This window comes from Doryrhamphus excisus, chromosome 19, assembly GCF_030265055.1.
Source record: "Doryrhamphus excisus isolate RoL2022-K1 chromosome 19, RoL_Dexc_1.0, whole genome shotgun sequence".
Taxonomy (NCBI): Eukaryota; Metazoa; Chordata; class Actinopteri; order Syngnathiformes; family Syngnathidae; genus Doryrhamphus; species Doryrhamphus excisus.
In genome coordinates, this window is record NC_080484.1 from 10910839 (window position 1) to 10930153 (window position 19315).

General features: G+C 41.9%; 1 protein-coding gene across 1 annotated transcript in view; it reads left to right on the forward strand.

Moving 5' to 3' along the window:
- Positions 1–363: 363 nt before the first annotated feature.
- akap12b (A kinase (PRKA) anchor protein 12b) overlaps positions 364–19315 on the forward strand; it is a 35345-nt gene continuing 16393 nt past the window's right edge. Inside the window, exons 1-4 of the mRNA XM_058056448.1 lie at positions 364–384; positions 822–961; positions 2149–2551; positions 14918–14993. Of these exons, the coding sequence (XP_057912431.1) occupies positions 379–384; positions 822–961; positions 2149–2551; positions 14918–14993 (625 nt within the window). The 5' untranslated portion in view covers positions 364–378. The remainder of the gene's footprint in view (positions 385–821; positions 962–2148; positions 2552–14917; positions 14994–19315) is intronic.

Here is a 19315-nt window from a genome sequence, read left to right on the forward strand (position 1 = left end):
AGGAATGCACTCATGTATACAGTGAGTAGTGTAACAATAGCAGAATCTGTGCGTGCATGGGAGAATGACGCCTCTTGAGTGGTTGACAGACGTCATTGCCTTGTAATGTGATGGAAAATGTCTGCTTTAACTTGAGTCTTCTTGAGTCACATTTAAGATGATGTTCCCAACTTCATCTTGTGTGTGTGAAAGAGTAATAAAATGGCGTCATCGGGACTCAAAAATAACCTTGATGCGTGTTTTGCCTTTTCTTTGGCTTGTGTAACACTTAATCCAAAATGAGCAGCCTCAACGAGTCGTGGAGAATTAGGGAACCTCTCGAACTCCATCCACTGGCCCATGAGGCTTTCACTTTAATGAGATCATCCACATGACATCATGAAGGTCAGTCTCCAACATTAATTCAAGCATAATGATGTTTTTGGTCAACCGTTGTGTATGTGTGGTTGGGTGTGGCATTATACAAACAAAATGCTGTTTTGCTCATCTTTGAGCCATAATGTGTACAGTCTTTGGCCGCCATTGGATTTGTTGTTTAGCAATGCATGATATGGAATCAGGTATTTCTTCACAAAAAATTGTTATGTTCTTCCTTAGTCGATGCATCATCCCTTCATGAAAATCACGTTGTCATCCTAGTCATGTGTGTCCTATTTACTGTTTTTTATGAACACCCCAAAACAGCGGCATCCATAAGAAATATCATTCCAGTGTTTATTTAAATTTGCTTGGCATTCCAAAACTTTGATATGACATTGCAAGGTGAGCTATCATTGTCATACATATTTGTCAAGCAAGGTGCCAATTTTGTCTCCTATCAGGCCCCGTGTGACTTCCGAACACCCTGTAATCATCCTGGTTTCTTAGTAGAGATGCAGATGTTGGCACTAAATGACCGACTACATCTACAACCTGACGCAACCTCTGGCGTCATAGCAACACAAGATCACCTCCTTCAGTGGTGTGTAGTATTGGAAGTCCAGACACCTGATCATATTTCACTGCATTTGTGTAGTTTATGTATAGTAATTATTGCACAACGGCGTGTTTGCATCCCACTACACATACACACTTCCATTCAAGCAGGCCTGTATGAACATGACTTGTGGATGATAGGAGGTGTAATTTGAAAATTCCAGACCAAATGGCGCATGAGTCGACCCCTCATTTAACATCCGATACTGAATCGCTGCACTTGTTGAGTGAGTTGTTGAGACTTTACATCATTGACCTTATATTTGAGTTTAGTGCGCCCGTTAAAGAAACGTATACAAACATGCTACAGCCAGCATAGTCAAGGAGTGTTTATGTTTTCCTTGTGGTGGTTAAGTTCATAGTAAATGGAAAAATGCCTGTGCGGTTCATACAGGTTTGTGATGGTTGACAACAATTTTTCCATTATTTCCGATGGGAGAAACATTTTTCCCCCCATCGAAGATAATAAAATCATCGGTTCCTGGGTCAAACTGTAGCCATCATGAGCTATTTTTAACTCTGCAGGTTTTGTGTTTTTACTGCTGGTGTAAAACATAGGGTAAAAACAGCCTGCTTCAACTCTGTTAAATGACTGTCATAAAAAATAGATAAGTTGCAAAATAATTTTTTAGCAATGCACTGATTGTCTCATCTTTACTTTGTAATGTTTTGCAATGGGCTGCATGGTGGTTAGCATGCAGGCCACACAACTAGGAGACAAGTTCACTTCCACCCTCGGCCATCTCTGTGTGGAGTTTGCATGTTCTCCCTGTGCATACATGGGTTTTCTCCGGTACCCGTTTCCTCCCACATTCTAAAAACATGCTAGGTTAATTGGCGACTCCAAATTGTATATATAGGTATGAATGTGAGTGTGAATGGTTGTTTGTCTATATGTGCCCTGTAATTGGCTGGTGACCAGTCCAGGGTGTACCCCGCCTCTTACCTCTAGCTGGGATAGGCTCCAGCGGCCCCTGCGACCCTCGTGAGGATAAGCGGTAGAAAATGAATGTTTTATAATGAGATTGCAAAAGGTTGTAGAATTACACAGCATCACTATATGAGGCAGTATAGCAACCTACAGCCACAATAATAAAGACTTTGCTAAATGAACGGACATCCTTTTCATACTGAGCATTACATCTAAAGCAGCTCTTGTATTGGATGGTGCAGGTGTGTCCTCCATCAGCACCTCACTGATGCTGCAAGGCGTGGATCCCCATGTGACGCTGGAGGAGGAAGGAGGGAGGAGGGTGCACTAAAAGAGTTGTCTCACTCTTCATCACTCCCAGAGGTCACACACACACACACACACACACACACGCAGTACAGCGCCTCAGTAACACAGCTCGTAGCCAGTTGGGGAGGTTTTGATTTGAGTGGTGGACGGATCTCCGCAAACAAGCTGCACACCAATCACCGTAGCTCGGCCATGGGAGCAGAGAGCTCAGCGCAGCGGGACGCGGGCAGCGTGGAAGAGGATGCTTCGGCCTCAGTGGCAGCCACAGCCGGGGAGGTGGGCGCGGAGGTGATGGCGTCCCAGAAAGAAGGAGGAGCAGGCGTCCTCGATAACAAGGTAGCTTTTATAAGAATTTCTACTTTATTCTCAAACCACCTGCGGTGTTTTTCATTTGCACTTGCGATGCACGAAAGCAATGTTGACGCAGTTTCTTTTTTTGCTGAGTAATGCTTTGAGAGTGGCCATGTCCCGCAGTAATAAAACAGATTTATAATCCAATACATCTATTCCAAGTCTACACCAAAATGACTACTGTAAAGCTATTGTCATTATTAATATATTAGCTTTCTGCAGCTTTACAGTCTTTTAAAGGTACCACTATCACATAAGTGCATTAATGTACTTCTTGAATATGACTTATAGTTATGAGTTATATTAATATAACTTCTGAATATAAAAGATACTGTTTATGATCTATTGGCACCAGACTTCTACAGTTTGGGAATCATAATATTTTTGCCCTGGAAACATAGGAGTCTAGTAATGAATATTAATTGCAGGGTAAGGCAGCTTGTGCTTTGATGGAAATGAAAATCATGTATAAATTATTTTTGTCAGTGAGTTTTTAATTTCTAGAACCTCACACAAAAATGCAAGACAATAATTTTTCTACTTTTTTAATTTTGCTTTTTATTTATATATATCATATTTCTATTGTTATTACTCCAGCACAGTGTATATGTTTTTGGTGATAAACCTATGGCCCGTGGGCCATATATGGACCGTGAGAGCTTTGTATCCGGCCCATTTCCTCAGAGTAACTGTTAGAAATACCCCCAAAACCAGTAAATACCCATAATACTAATTAGCATTTGTTCACCATGGCAGCGGCCCCTGGGGACTAGAACATAAAAAAACCTACATCTACAGCCAAAATTGATTTTCTAATGCAAACACTGTTTTCCCCATCCTACTACATTGTGCATTGTGTGAAACAACTCTTTCATACGTAATCACATCAATTATTTTCACCTCCTGACTTCAGAATTCTATAAAGGCTTGATGAATAATTAACCAGCTGCTTCTCTGCACTGTGCAAGATTTGTTTTTAGCTCAAACTAAAAGATGTTTGGGGGGGGGGTTTTGGCTGTTGTGAAGTAACTCGCACGTATCTCACGTAGCAGATGTGACTAGCTGTGGTGGTGCAGCAGGCATCATGTGATCTGGTATATGACTCAGCACTATTACCTGGGTGTAAATTAGTCAGCATTGTGCGAAGGAATATTTGGCAAGCGGCCGCTAATGACTTGGTATGTTTCTACCAGCTGCTGTGTTCACGCCTCATATATTCTATCAGACTTATTGACGTTTTTTTTTTGTTAGTTTTATGAGCGCTGGGTCAACAGGTCACATTTTTTTGCGACTTGTCTGTCCTTGAAAGGTCAGCGAGACACAATGTTGGATGTGGTTGTCACATGTGGATGTGTTGGTGTAGGATTTATTGTGATTGTTTACATGCAGGGCTGCACGGGGGTCGAGTGGTTAGCACGCAGACCTCACAGCTAGGAGACCAGGGTGTAATTCCACCCTCGGCCATCTCTGTGTGGAGTTTGCGTGTTCTCCCAGTGCATGCGTGGATCTTCTCCCACATTCCAAAAACATGCAAAGTTAATTGGCGACTCCACTCCGCCCTGTGATTGGCTGGCGACCAGTCCAGGGTGTACCCCAGCTCGTGAGGAAAAGCGGTAGAAAATGAATGAATGTTTACATACACCATGCATAGCCTCGGTGTTTTCTGCTTTCTTTGTAAAGCAAACCATGTAACTCAAATTTCAATCATCCTGGCCATCTTGGCGAGACGGAAGCGTATCACAAGATTGTTATTGTTCTTTGATCAATTGAATTTGATCAATTCCAAGATCGGACTTATGAAATTCACTTAAAAAGAGGGCGTGATCACATGATGTGTTAGCAGTTATGCTACTGCTCGGAATGTCACTAAGCTTGCAGACCTCCCCTGAGTCTCTCAACTGTTTGCAAAAGATATCACCCTTCTCTATATAACGCTTCCAATATTGCTGCTTCACTATATTGCATTACTTCCAAAAGTACTTTATTAATAAATGATCACTGTTGTGTCATTGACTTTGGCATATTGTTAGTCCAAAAATATTGCCGACATGTCATAGCTGAGATTGAGTGAAAAAAGGCATTCCTCTCATACCGTGTGGAAGTGGTACATTTTCGGCTTCTTTGTCATTCTTCCCCAAACAGTTTGAAACCCTTTCTTAGCTTTAGAATAAGCAAATCGGACAGGCTAACTAGTTAGCTCGGTAGCTTGCTACACTAGCTTATGTCCCCGCAGTGATTATATAGCCTGGGAAATGTGATGTAAATGAAGAATAATAGGAGAGTAAAAGTGACTATAGGAGTGTTATTTCATGTCTAGAGTTAGATTGGATGAGGGTTGCATCATATATATTCCAGCAGGAGAAAGATGAGCGTGTGTCCGACATACAGTCAATAAATATTCTCCTCACTTGATGGAGGAATTTCAGCAATGCCTGCCTCTGTAACACCGCTGCTGCTTCCTCCTTCATAACCACGCCACCTCAGACAACCTCCGAGATTTTTATTACCAGCCAAAAGACGTCTTTGGATTACAAAGGCCAGAAAGATTACATGGTATTTCATACGTGTGGTCTTGTATGCTGTATGTCAACAGTACAGTAGTACACTTGTGCTACAGGAAGTGGTCTATTAGAGGAAATCAGCCGCTGAGGGCGGAGGACACTTAAGCAGAAGCTGGCAAGACAAACAATAAGAAAGACTTTGATGGTGAATGCAATGTTGCATGTTTCTTGTCTCACTTTATCTTGGAAATCCTTTTGGTGAAAATCTGGATAAAAATATGTCTTCATTGAGCCGTACCAAATGCTTTACATGTATTCCTCACATTTTATATGACTCTCCAAAGAGCAGGAAGTAGACTGTCAAGAAATAAAAATATATCCACCCTGCTCCGGGATCAAAAACTAACCACTTCCACATGGAATGGGAGGAGAACTGTTTTTTAAGGTAATAAATTACAGCACTATAATGGAAGCTAATGTTTCATCAATGTGATTCACGCCTGGTAACCATAATAATAATAATGATAATAATACATTTTATTTGTATAGCGCTTTTCAGAGTACTCAAAACGCTTTACAGTGAAGACAAAGTTGAGTAAAAAACAGAGTAGTAGACATTAAAATATAACATCTATACATTAATTCAGAGCTAAAAGCGGGGCACAGCAGTCAGTTATATAGAATACTACAGATAACTTTTCTTTAAGTAATAGTCCAGCGTCAAACCCAAAACTATATTTATTTATTCATCAATTTAAAAAAAAAAACCTATGTGCGTGATGTTGAAACCGTTCCATCAGCATCCAATAATTACTTTGCTTGAATCAGGAGCCTAAACTTAAAATTGGACAGCTAGAGGAACACAAATATGGATGTCCACAAATTATTTTCCACTTTTTATTGCCTGACATCTTGGAACCTTGAAAAATTAATGGTGTGGTCCCGTCTGCTTACACAATTCTCAATTAACCAATTTTTCAGTCGCCCCTTCCCCAATATAAAAACACTGGTTTTGGAATGGAAACCAGTGGTACAGTGAGTCAGAAGAAACATTTTTGCTCACATTTTTGTTTTAAATTTAACCTGAACCTGTGGTCTACTGCCTTTGGCCAGAATTGTATCTACCTCAAGACCTGCAGTATCGACACAGGAATTAGGTGTTAAAGATGACTGCGTTTCCCGTGCAACATCTACCCGCCACCTTACCATTTTTGTCACGACAACCTCACAAATAACGGCTTCTGCGCTTCTTATCACTTCCTGCCTGGGTGTAATTACAGTGTACCTTCGTGGTGCTCACATTTGAGCCTACTTTTGTCACAAAAAGTACGAACAGCATGTCAGCGTCAGGTGACTCCAATGATTATGTAATGTAATGTGCACTGATAAAGCCTGCTACGTTCCTGTATAATGAGCGGCGGCTGATCACACACTACTCTGGCTCTTATTATCCTCTAGCAGGGAGGGGGAAGTGGGGGTCAAACAGAGGAACCATTGAGGATGGGCTGGGACGGGGGGACAAGCCGGGGGCCCCCTGTGTGCACCGGTGCTAAACAAGAGGAAGGAACCAGCATGAGTAGGGTGGGGGGGTCATAGCAGGGTGTCCAAAAGGAGAGATAGAATAGGACGTCACGTAGAGGCACATGAATCACATCGTTGTTCTCCTGAGTGAGTGAGAATGGGCTGGAATTGAGGAGAAACAAAGAAGTGCATGTGTTGAAAGTGGGAGAACGTGAACAAAGACTCACGTCAAGCTGCTTGCTTAACTTGGGTTCTTACAGTACATGACAGACACTAACACATCTGCACCTTGACTGTAGAGCATTCCAGTTGGGAGTAAGCAAAAACATGTCTGACGTCCCTTTTTACGCAAGTGCTCAAACAGTTGCTTTTGGGAGAAAAAAAAAATCAGGCTTCGCTACACATCTTAAAATAAAGTCAGCAAAAGTGAGATTACTGTAGCGATATATTCTGGTAATGGTAATGTTTTCATTTCATTTGAGCATGCATCAGATTACAATTGAGTGCATCACATAATCAGTTCACAGTTCAACATGTCCAAAAGGAGTAGGAAGAAGCAAAGCTTATTAAATCCTACCCCTTCATCTGGTACTTTTACAATCAGTAACTGTTACATTTGTTCACTTCCTGCTTTCCTAATATAGTTTTTATTTATTATTTTTTTATTTTTGTCACGTACCGAAGTACGAGGTGATATGACCATACAATGACATAATGTGTACCATAGTAAGTGTCAATATAGTGATATATATAGCACATCATGGCTGGTTCAAGACTCTTCATCCTTTTATTTAGCAAACACCAACTGCTTGTATTGTTTCTTGAATTAGCTCATCGTTGTGCATTGTTTGAGGGTCTTACTCAATCCATTCCATAGTTTGATTCCACATACTGAAATACTATAAATATATATATCCTGACTCTAATTTCATGCATCTTATATCATACTTTTTCAACTGTGGAAGAACCAATTCATTTTTATTTTCCTCTCCCATGTCTTCCTAGCAAATTAGACTTCAACTATTTCCTAATGAGTCTACATGGTGACCAAATTGGCATCACTAAAAACACGTCCTTTCTTTCTGCTTGTTTTCATCCATTAAGCATAAGAGAAAATGAAAGTATGCATAAGCATCCAATTAAGTCTCCATGAATAGATAATACAAGATTAAAAGGGGATTTGACAGTTTTACCCACTATGAATGTGTTTTTTTCTCATAAATGGATACTTTCCATTCCTTTCAAGTTGTCACTTGTGTGCGACCAACACACGTCTGCAAACTGTGACAAGGAGTTGCAAAGTAGTAATATATTTTGTGTGTGTGTGTGTGTCTAATGATACATTCACACTCTTCCCACGCTGTTGTTAATCCAAGGTGTAAAGCGTCATTTTAATTTGTGCTAACATCAATATGAGCCGATGCAGCATCACTGAGTAGACTTGGCGGTGTCTGTCACGAGAGATTGGACGCTCTATTCCGCCCACCATGCCTGTTGCTTAGTCTCTGATACAATCAATCACCGTGCTGGGGAGACGTTCTTGCATCAGCGATTTTATCTGATTCTGCCTTTCATGAATACGTAAGCATCCATGGATTTCCATGGCCTCAAGCTAGCTATGAGCCACCGCTTTACATGATAGCTTCCTTGATAGACCTTAAAGACGTAATCCTGCAGGGTCTACACTGGCATGTAGACAGACCTGCACTCACCATGCACTCCATGCCCCCTTTGCTGCTTCTTTCTATGCACATACATATTTCATCACTTTTGGTCCTGATGCAGCAGTTAAGAGCTTCTCAGAGCACAGTGGATGATCGTGTGTGTGTGTGTGTGTGTGCACTCAAGGTGCAGTTTCAAGGACAAGCTGGTGAGTCATTGCTTCTGTGCAGCTGCTCTCTGATTTAGCACACTAACAGCATAGTCAAGTGGGTGTGGCCTCAAATGTTGAAGATGTGCAGTATTAGCCCTTTCTGGGGTTCTAGTTTAATATGGAACACAGAATACGGAACTCCTTGAAGGCCAATCCGTCTTAGTCAAAAACTACCATATTTTCCTCACTTTCTGTCATAATTTGGCTGGTCCTGCCACTTATAGTATATAGCAAAAAATATATAGAAAATGTTAATTCATACTAACTGACATGAACCAAAGGGTTGACTTTATTCTTGACCGTTGCTTTAGGATCCTGTGAAGAATTCAATGGAGTCAGTGACATGGTATGAGATCGGGAGCTCGGTGAACTTGCTTACCGGTACCTTCCTTGTAGGACTGGCTGTCTTGGTTTGTTAATTGAACTTCCCAGGTATGTTCTTTACGGCCGAGTGTGACCCTGTGGCCATTTGCATCTCGCTGTAGCACATTCATAGATATTTGGAATAGTGATTGACGGTTCATATTTGTTATTAGAAGCCAGTTAGCGAGGCAGCCCACCTCCTGTGGTCATATCCTGGCCAGTGTGTCCTGATTAGAAGCTTGTCCTGGAGGGGGTCTTTTCTGTGACCCGTTTGTTGTTGTTTGCTGTTCAAGTGCAGCGACAACAGCAGCACACATGAAGGGACGGCACTGATGGAAAACAGACAAGTGGTGGGAGCTATGGAGGCTTTGGGTTCAAGGGTTAGCACTCATGGTGGTAGCACACAGCTAACAGGTGTGTTTGCATTTCTTTCTTTGCAATGCACAAGCGTGCTCTGGTGTTTTTGTTTTTGTTTTAATTGACTTCTTGCTCCTTTTCTTCATTTCCACTGTGGTTCCACTTAAAAAAAGAAAAACTTAATGTCACATAATGCTTACGTTTAGAACCTGTTTAGACCTACTGAGAAACTGATTACTTATCAAACCCCTCAATGAGCTGCTGGCACCAGCATTCTGCATACAATCGCCTGACTCTCAAAATAGATTAGTAAAATGAGATGAGATAATGTCTTCTACAGCTTCAAACAGTTTCAAAGTTAGCCATATTAACTCCATTTATAACATTTCAACAAGAATACTCAGTCATTGTGATTCCGAAAACAGAGAAACCCACATCTGTCCTTGCTCATTTCCTAACGTAAAACCAAGCTCGATGTATCTAATCAGCTGGCTCATTAGTCTGAGCACCACTGCCCCCTAGTGAGATGCTTGTGTATTGTTCAAGCATGGCGCCAAGCATGAAGACACTGATACTGAAAGGTCGCATTGACACCTCACATACTATTTAAGAAGTGCTGGCTTAGCTAGTTCGCTTGCCGCTACTAGCTTAAGTGTAGGTCACATTAGTAAGATCTCCACACACATGGATGACGTACGAAATATCTAAACAAGCACTGGCCAAACTAAGTAAGACACATATATGAATCCGTAAGTGCGATGTACGAAAAAAATAAAAGTCGAGTTTGTTTGACATAACAAAGAGCCTCTGGTTTTTGGCTGGAAAATCAGCACATCACATGTGCGCCTTCCGTGCTTTTCTGATGTTTTTTTGCACTGTACGAGCCAGTACAACCAACTGGGCATTTAGATCAATAATACTATTTGCCAATTGCTGGACAAGACAACAAAACAAAGAAGGTAAAAAATACAAGGACTAATTAACTAAGTGTGACTGTTTTTTGTCGATCCCCCTCGTGCTATCACAATGACACAGGGGCTTTGTATATTGTTGTTTGTTTTCTAATTGTTCTTTCAAGCAGAAATTCACTTAGCAAATCACGCTAATTAGATTGAGTTCCCCTTTTAATGTCACCAAAGACTTGTCACAAATGTAGGGCAGTATTTCAGCACACAGCTTGAGACTCGCCCAAGCACTGAACCGCCACTCTGGAACATAATAATAATAATAATTGTGATATATGACATACAACAACACTAGCATAGGTACAGTATGTGAGCTACGTATATCATTGAAGAAAAGCAAAGTGATCAAACGTAAAGCCCCTGCATCTTTAGTTGACTGAACGATTTGTACTGGACTGTATTTTAAGATGTGTAGCAAAGCCTGCTTTTTTTTTTTATTAACAAATTTGTAACTCTGCTTAATGTAAGAAATACGACATGCACCTAAATGTGGATTTATCACACACAGAGAGCCGGGTAGACCTGAGAGTTAATGGCGTGTGGAAACAGCGAGAGTGTTCTTCGTGGGCTCTTGTCTTTCATCTTTGGTATGTTCTCGGGTCAGAGATAATAGATTGGAGGCTGACAAGGGTGAGTAGACGTGAGGGGGGGCAACTGTGGGAGCCTTCGACACAAGCCCTTAAACTGTCTGTTAGACCTGTAAAAGGAATAGCGGCGGCGTCCCTTTAATAAATAGTCCTTGCTGACACAAGCTGCTTTTCTATTCATTTTCCCCTTACACATTTGAAACAACGTATAGTTATCTATAGTGACCTAGGCTTACCTTGCAGTGCTCCTCATGAAGCTCCTTCCACTCGTTCCACACAGACAAAACCACTGTATGACTGGCAAGAGGTCTTACTCTGTTCGCCATTGTTCTTTGTAACACCTTTGCACCTTTGAGTGAACTTCGTCGATTAATAATTTTTATGACAAAACAAATTCATTCATTTTCTACCGCTTATCCTCACAATGGTCGCGGTGGTGCTGGAGCCTATCCCAGCTGTCTTCGGGCAAGAGGCGGGGTACACCCTGGACTGGTGACCAGCCAATCACAGGGCACATATAGACAAACAACCATTCACACTCACATTCATACCTATGGACAATTTGGAGTCGCCAATTAACCTAGCATGTTTTTGGAATGTGGGAGGAAACCGGAATACCCGGAGAAAACCCATGGGGAGAACATGCAAACTCCACACAGAGATGGCTGAGGGTGGAATTGAACTCGGGTCTCCTAGCTGTGAGGTCTGCGCGCTAACCACTTGACCGCCGTGCCGCCCACAAATTATTATTAAGTTTTAAAATAAGCAACATGAGTAACTCAATTTTTCTGTCTTTACCTTAAAGTGTGTCTGTCGTCTGTCTGCGCTTCCCCATCCTTATCTTCCCTCCCGCCATTCCCAGCCACGCCTCTGATGGCGTCATCCTCCTGTCGTCTGCCCCTGACATTGTCCACACCTCTGAGGTCAAAGGTTGCCGGGTTAACCGTGGCGAACAACATGCGACCCCGCCCCCAGCCCTGAATCTTTAAGCTTGTTAGCTCCCGTTGTGATGCTGCTACCGTAGCGTCTGTTCATCTGAGCAGCCTCCGTTTTCTTTATGTGAATGACTTGGACAGCTAGCCTCTTCTTTTCCTTTTTACGTCCCCCCACCCCCCAGCTCTTTGTTTTCTTTAAGAGATATAAATCTCCTCTGCCGGCCTTTGTGGAGAGATTGAGGAGACAGCAGGTCGTCTCTTTTTTTAGGAAGCCACTGGGCCGCCTTTTGAGAGCTGTAGCCAAAAAGTAAATGAAGCCGGCGGAATCAAAGCAGTGAAGAAAAAAAAGTATGATGATGGAGCACAGCGCTGCAATTTTCCAACACAGAGGACTTCTTAATGTGATGTTTTATCCTGCGAGGATTCCCCAAGTATCAGTCGGTGGTAGGAGGATTACTTCAGTAATCCTAGACAGACTTATTGTTATTGCATGAGGCCACTCCGATCTAAACCAATTGCACCAATCGTGTCCCAATACCATAAGAGCAGCCCTGTTTTCCTCTCTGGGGTTTTCCCAAAGCAGATATTGTCGGGTGACCTTATCCTTCATGCACGTTTGGTTGACTGTCTAAGTCTGTCTTTCGGTCTTTGTGGTGGACCACAATGGCCTGAGCCACACCAGAAAAATGCTTGACTGGAAGCGAAACCTGTCTGAGAAAAGAATTCAGCTACTTGGGAGACCTCACATGTTTTGGCACGGTTCAGTTTTAGGTCAACGATGTGTTTAAAGCTGCAATAATTCATCCATTATTCAATTAATTGACAACTGTTTTTCTTTTTTGATGTCTTGCAGACCAAAACACTAACTGTTTGTGTTTGGCTCATATTGATTTGGCATATCTGGGGCTCAATTGATAACTCAATTAATCGAAACAACAAGCTACAGATTAATTGACAAAGAAAATAATCGTTTGTTGCAGCCCCAGATGTGATCAGGAGTAATTGTTTCATTGTTACATAAAAAGTAGCCCCGATTTTTACCCGACATTGCAGCCAAAGACAATCCTTTAACATTTTATTGTCAATTTGCCTAATACGCCCCAAAAAAATGCAAAATTACAAGAATATAGGAAGAAAATTACAATTAGAAACATTCTTTGTGAGTCAGGAAACATGATTAAATAGTTGTTAGAAACACTTCGCACATTATCGTAAACATTTCGATTAATCCCTCTGTTAGTAAACATTGGCGGGTGCATGGTCAGCAAAAGCAAATATCCTTGGTTGCCCTTTCGGAAATTCCACTGCCTAAACTTAAATCATAGGTTTGTAAACATATACTTATAAATGAAAAGTATAATGTACAGGGTGTCTTAATGTGGTGTTGTTTACTTTTGACTGGAATGCTTCAAGGTTGGACTTGGAAACCCCAACCTCTAAGCATCCTTGAATGCACCGTGTTACATATAGAGGCCAGATAAACACTCTGGTGGATATTTTTGCTCCTGTGACAGAAGACAAAACCACAGCTCCAGTCATTCCAACACCATCCAAAAAAGACTCTCCACAGGCTCTTTTGATTGTAAAGACACACAACAAGCATGTTAACAAGTTAACAAGACACAGCCTAACTGGGCAGAGCCCTTATCAGTGAATCAGAGACCCCAGGAGAGTGTTTCCTCCTGGCAGGGACCATCTTAGACTGACAGCTGTACAATGGCCAGCGGGCCGGGTTCTTTGTGGAGTGAGGGAACCAGAGCCTCCCTGCAGGGCTGCTGATATAACTAATGGAGCGGTCAGGCTACGTTCTCCTCCTTCAGGAAGCACATGGAAAATGACACCACGGAGAAGACACTAAAAGATGAGGTGTGCTAAAAGATGGAAGAAAGGGACGCCTAACAAATATTGGTGCTACTTTTGGAGGTACTGAAAGATCTTGAGTAGTGTGTACATATATTTATTTTGGCCTGAGAAGACAAATGTGAGTAGACTTGCTAACAATGTTCATAGTAATGGTATTTCTAAAGTATTTCTCATTACATAGTTCAACATGTCCAAAAAGGTGTAGGAATAAGCAGAGTTTATTTCATCTTTAGATAAAACCACACCCATTTCTGTACAAAGATGGACAGCCTCCTGCGATCAGGACCACACACGCGCTCAGTCATTTTTGACCTTCGACAGCCATCAGCACGTCTGATCAGATTTGACATGCGATCCGTCCGCTTCACCTTTGACCTGGTGCAGACCCTGCCCTGCCCTCGTCCACCACATGACTGACATTCCCAAGATTCCTTGCCCTCTTCTCCAAGATTCCACAGATCCCCCCGCCACCAACACCTGACTCACACTTTTGTCAGCCCACCTCATCCAAATGGTCACCCTGGGGCCACCACAGTACACCAAAGGCAGCTGCTTTGCAGTAAAATATCTAAATGAAGTAAAACATTTCGACAAATAGTCTTTCTCTGGACACCCTGATAGTATTATCAAGTCTCTCTTGTAAAAGAGGTCTTTGATCTCAATGGGACAAGCTTGCTGACATCAATGATAAGTCAAATAACAAAACAACATTTATTCCACCTCCATTTTTCATGACTGCATGGGAATCTACGAATTTCGGGCAACATTCTCAGTAACTACTCTAAATTTGTGTGCCTTAGTGATTAGTTCCTTATTAGTCCTTCATTACTTCCTCTGTAACTACTCTAAATGTATGTACCTTAGCTCCTCAGTGACTTCTTAGTTAGTTCATCATTAGTTTTTAATTAGCGACTCAGTAACTACTCAGAATGCAAAGTCTTACTTCCTCAGTAACTACTCTACACATTAGTTCCTCAGTAACTACTCTTAATGTACATGTCTTAGTTCCTCAGTAGCTACTCATTAGTTCCTCTGTAACTACTCTAAATGTATATGTCTTAGTTGCTGAGTAACTACTCATTAGTTCCTCAGTAACTACTCTAAATGTATATGTCTGAGTTCCTGAGTAACTACTCTACTCATTAGTTCCTCAGCAACTACTCTAAATGTGCATGTCTTAGTTCCTCAGTAACTACTCTACTCATTAGTTCCTCAGTAACTACTCTAAATGTACATGTCTTAGTTCCTCAGTAACTACTCTACTCATTCCTCAGTTCCTCAGTATTTGTGTGCCTTATTGTAAAGTTTGGCATATTCAGACCTGTATATAAGATAAGAGGAAGCTAAGCATACATTGAATAATGTATACTCTTACTTTTCTTTCAGCCCCTGCAGAAGAATGGACAAATCTCCAGTCTGACAAGTTTGAATGGACACTCGGAGGACGACACACTGGCAGAAGGTCTGTGCTATTTATTTACGGGGGGCGTTGCGGTTTTGTGTGTTTGTGTTTGTGTCTGGGATTATTTGGACTGTTTTTGCAGAAGGTATGTATTAGCTTGTTTGTATGGACTCTGATTTCTGTCAATAGGACACTAATACCTGACAACTTGGGAGTCAAACGCAGTCACAATAATGTCAATTATTGTCAACAATTGCAACCATGGAATTTCCATTTCAACGACTAATCATTTATCAAATACACGGAGAATAGAAGATCATCTTGGAGATATACAGTATAACATTATACTAGATCCAACCTGAGCAAATGATCTGTGAGACAGTCCTCATGCAGTAACATTGCTGTGAGGACACTTGCAGACGTTTCAGTATGAGACATCTGAGATCCAGATCTGATGTGTCCAATTTATTATGATTGCTCGCCTTCATCCTCAACCTGCAGTGCTCCATCCCCACAGCTGCATCTGTTTATTTTCTTTGCCATCTCTATTGTATCAACCTCAATCTGGGAGGGCCGCAGGGGCGTGGACACCCTCCCTAAATATTTAGCGGGCCATGACCCGGGGCCCCCGCACAAAAGCAGCCTGCGTGCTTCATAATATGTTATGGCCCGAGGGGAAAGGGGTAACCCGACGCGACTTAAAACGCTGAGAAATGTCACATACCGCTCTTTCAAATAAGCAGTTTAATAAGCTATTTTAATTAAGCAACTCTGTCCATTTATGGAGTAACCCTACACCCCTCTTTGGCGCGCGGCTTCAGATTGGATGAGGCGATGTAGCTTGTCGACGGAAGAGAGTAAGCGACTTGTTGAAAGGGCCTTGTTACTGTATGTGAATTATTTCCGAGGAAAAACAAGTCGTATATGAGGAAGGGGGCGGACACTGATGGATGACGTGACGCGTAAGATTTAATACTGGGTATGTTAGCAGTTTATCATCCATATTTCTTGGCTTTCTTTGCGGACAGCAACACAATACATAAGAAGTGTGAGGCTTCAGAAGCCTTTTATGTCATAGGAAATAATGGAATTATTCTCTTTTGGAGTCAACCTCACAAAACCTTAATCTTAATTCATATCTGCTTCAAATATTCCTATTTATAATTAGTGCAACTTTTTTGTGCTTTTTTTTTGTCTTTTTCAATATTTTGACGGGCTGCATGGTGGTTGAGTGGTGCGCAGACCTCACAGCTAGGAGACCCGAGTTCAATCCCACCCTCGGCCATCTCTGTGTGGAGTTTGCATGTTCTGCCCGTGCATGGGTGGGTTTTCTCCGGGTACTCCGGTTTCCTCCCACATTCCAAAAACATGCTAGGTTAATTGGCGACTCCAAATTGTCCATAGGTATGAATGTGAGTGTGAATGGTTGTCTATATGGTTTGTCTATATGTGCCCTGTGATTGGCTGGCGACCAGTCCAGGGTGTACCCCGCCTCTTGTCTGAAGACAGCTGGGATAGGCTCCAGCAACCCCTGCAACCTTCGTGAGGATAAGCGGTACAAAATGAATGACTGAATTAATATTTTGACTTTATTCTCATATGATGATGGATTATTCCAGATGTGGATCATCTGGAATTATTCTCATATCTCTCATATGACAGCTGTGTTTTACATTTCTGTTACACACAAAGAACAGCCGCAGCCCATAAATGGCCCCGGGCTGCACTTTGGACATCCCTGTATTGTAGACACTTTTGCATTTTGGATGCATCCTTTTAAACTTGAACTAATGTGATGGAAAAGTAGGTCGTATTTTTCCAGGTTTAATGAATTAAGAAGACAAGTATTGATGTCAACATTACACCGGGGATCTTCTGTTTCTCTCCCATTTCCTGACATATGTTAATGTTTAATAATCATTCCAAAGGTGCTGTGAGGATGACAAATTGGGCAGGATCATGATGCATGACTAAGCTGCAATCCATGCATGAACATTTTCCTCACAAAAGCTTAAAGTATGCGTACTTTAAGGAAGACAAATTGAGATATAAAGAAGTGAGATTGTTTTTTTTTTTAAAAAAAAAAAAGGTTTTCAAGGTTGCAGGGCACAGGGAGTGAAAGGAAGGGAGGTATTGACAGAATGGAGAAAGATAGGAGGAGAGTGAAAAAGTATGAAAACACTCTTATGTGGAAACCTGACCAAAGTGGTGCAAAAGCGGTGCACTGTGGGAGTCAGGAAGCACAATCTGACTGATAGCGGCCAAGCATAACAAAAGGACAGGCTGCACATCAAAAGGACAAAAACACACACTTGCCTGGGCGCAAACACGCACCCGTGAGTGTGCGGCAGTGTTTTTAGCCCCTGAACACATAGGCCACAATATTCTGCTTCATTGTCACAAACATTGTGATTGACAAGCATGTGATTAGATCTTCCCAAGGGCCAATAGAAAGTAAACATACAGTACTTTAGAATAGTCAGTGTCCAGCTTTTATGCAAATCCTGCCATCATTGTCGAAAAAGCTGGCAACATACGTATGTAGTAAACATATGAATATTTAGTGTAGCTGCCCTTAATCCTCTTAGGCATGGACTTCTCCTCCTCTACTCCATGATGTCAGCCTCCTTAGACTCCTTGAGGATGCCCCATAGGTGGTCATTTGGTTGAGACATACTTGGCCATTCATCGACATGTACTCTGGCTCCTTATCATGTCCGAAAACGACCATGCTGCCAAGTTGCTGCTTCAAAATCATGTTGAAACATGCTGTCGGCTATTTAGACAATAATTGCTAATTGACTGCATAATAAATTATACTGCTATGCCGACTGTACACTGACTACTCTCACATATAGTATAACCATAGTTCATATCTTGTTCTGTGGTATCTTTTTACTCAAGCAGGACGTCCAACTCAAGTTCCAACATCCTATATAAAAGAGAAAGATTTACAATTGTACTAATCGTAGACATGGCGGAATCAAGTAAATAAAAAGAGGACATATGTTTGAGGCAGAATGGGGGGGGCGCGGGGTACTTTTCGGCAAGGGGAGTAGGCTGCCTGATGAGTTCATGGGTGCAGTCCAAAGAATGATGTAGTTGATGTAATGCATTGGCCCGAGTCTTAAGTGTGTCCCTCCTTGATGGCTTGCAGGCTGCAGAGGAATGTGCTGAGTATGGGATTTTGGGGGAAGATGTGCTGATAGTTGACTTCATTTTCTGGACACCATTTATCAGTTAAATTGTGTAGTTGTTGAATGTGTTTTTTTGTTTTAAATTTAGGTTACTTTTACATGACGACGACAACCTGCGTTCACATGTCAGGCTCGGAGGTGGTGTGTTTATCATACTGGAGACCTCTCCCTTCAAATGAAGCTGTGCGTGACGTCTGCCAGCAACGGCTTCATGGTCCGAACGTCATCCTAACGCAAACCAGTCGGGTTCTGCCCATATTGCTTACACATTCCAACGAAAGGTGCTCATTTTCACTGCGCTGTTTGGACAATTATCCTCCATAATATCTCGCTGTGATTTCACAGAAAGATCCCTAAGGAAAGTGTTGTTCAGTTTTAAAGTGGAGTGCTTAAAAGCCGCCCAAGTCAGTCCCAGGAGATCCATCATTGTCCAGCCAATTATGTTCATCTTAGCGGCATCTTTTATTTAGAGGCTGACCAGACAGTGAAGTATCTATTAGAAGGCTGTCATTTATCATCGGCCGTCCAACTGATTGGACAGGAGGCCTTTTTGTCTTCTCGTTATTTCTCCAGTCGACGTGCACTGTAGCTCCATGAGAAAACATCACTAATAGCGCACTATTATCCATGTCAATACATGACTCTACCCATTGCCTGCACAATGTGATGTAAACAAAGAATAACGGGAGTGTAAAGGTGACTATAGGGGTGTTATTTCATCTCCACAGTGCTCTAATAATGTTAAAACGGTTATATAGTTGGTGTATATATTTGGTTTCTTGGTTTGCATTGTGGAATATAAGAAAATCAAAATGACCAAAAGAAGCTGTTAGAGCTATTAACATCTGACAGCTGCTGCTGTTCTGTTGTCGGCAGGCTAAAAACAAGCTAACCCACGTTGGCCTCAGAAAGAGTTTGGGACAGGGATTAATGTCTGTTAAAATGGCCTTTCCGAAGTTGCTTCAGTATAACCATCCTAAAAAAAAACAGTTTTGCAGCGTTTGAGGCTAAACAACAATGAGACAGAAGAAGCCTCCTCCTTGCTGGCAATGTAACGGGGGGCCATTAGGCTCCCAACAGAAGGAGAAGGAAGGGGGGAACGTGGAAAGGGGGAGAATAGCCACATTCCTGCTCCATTTTCCCAATCCTCCTTGTGCCTGGGGGAGGTTAGGGGTTGAGGCTGAG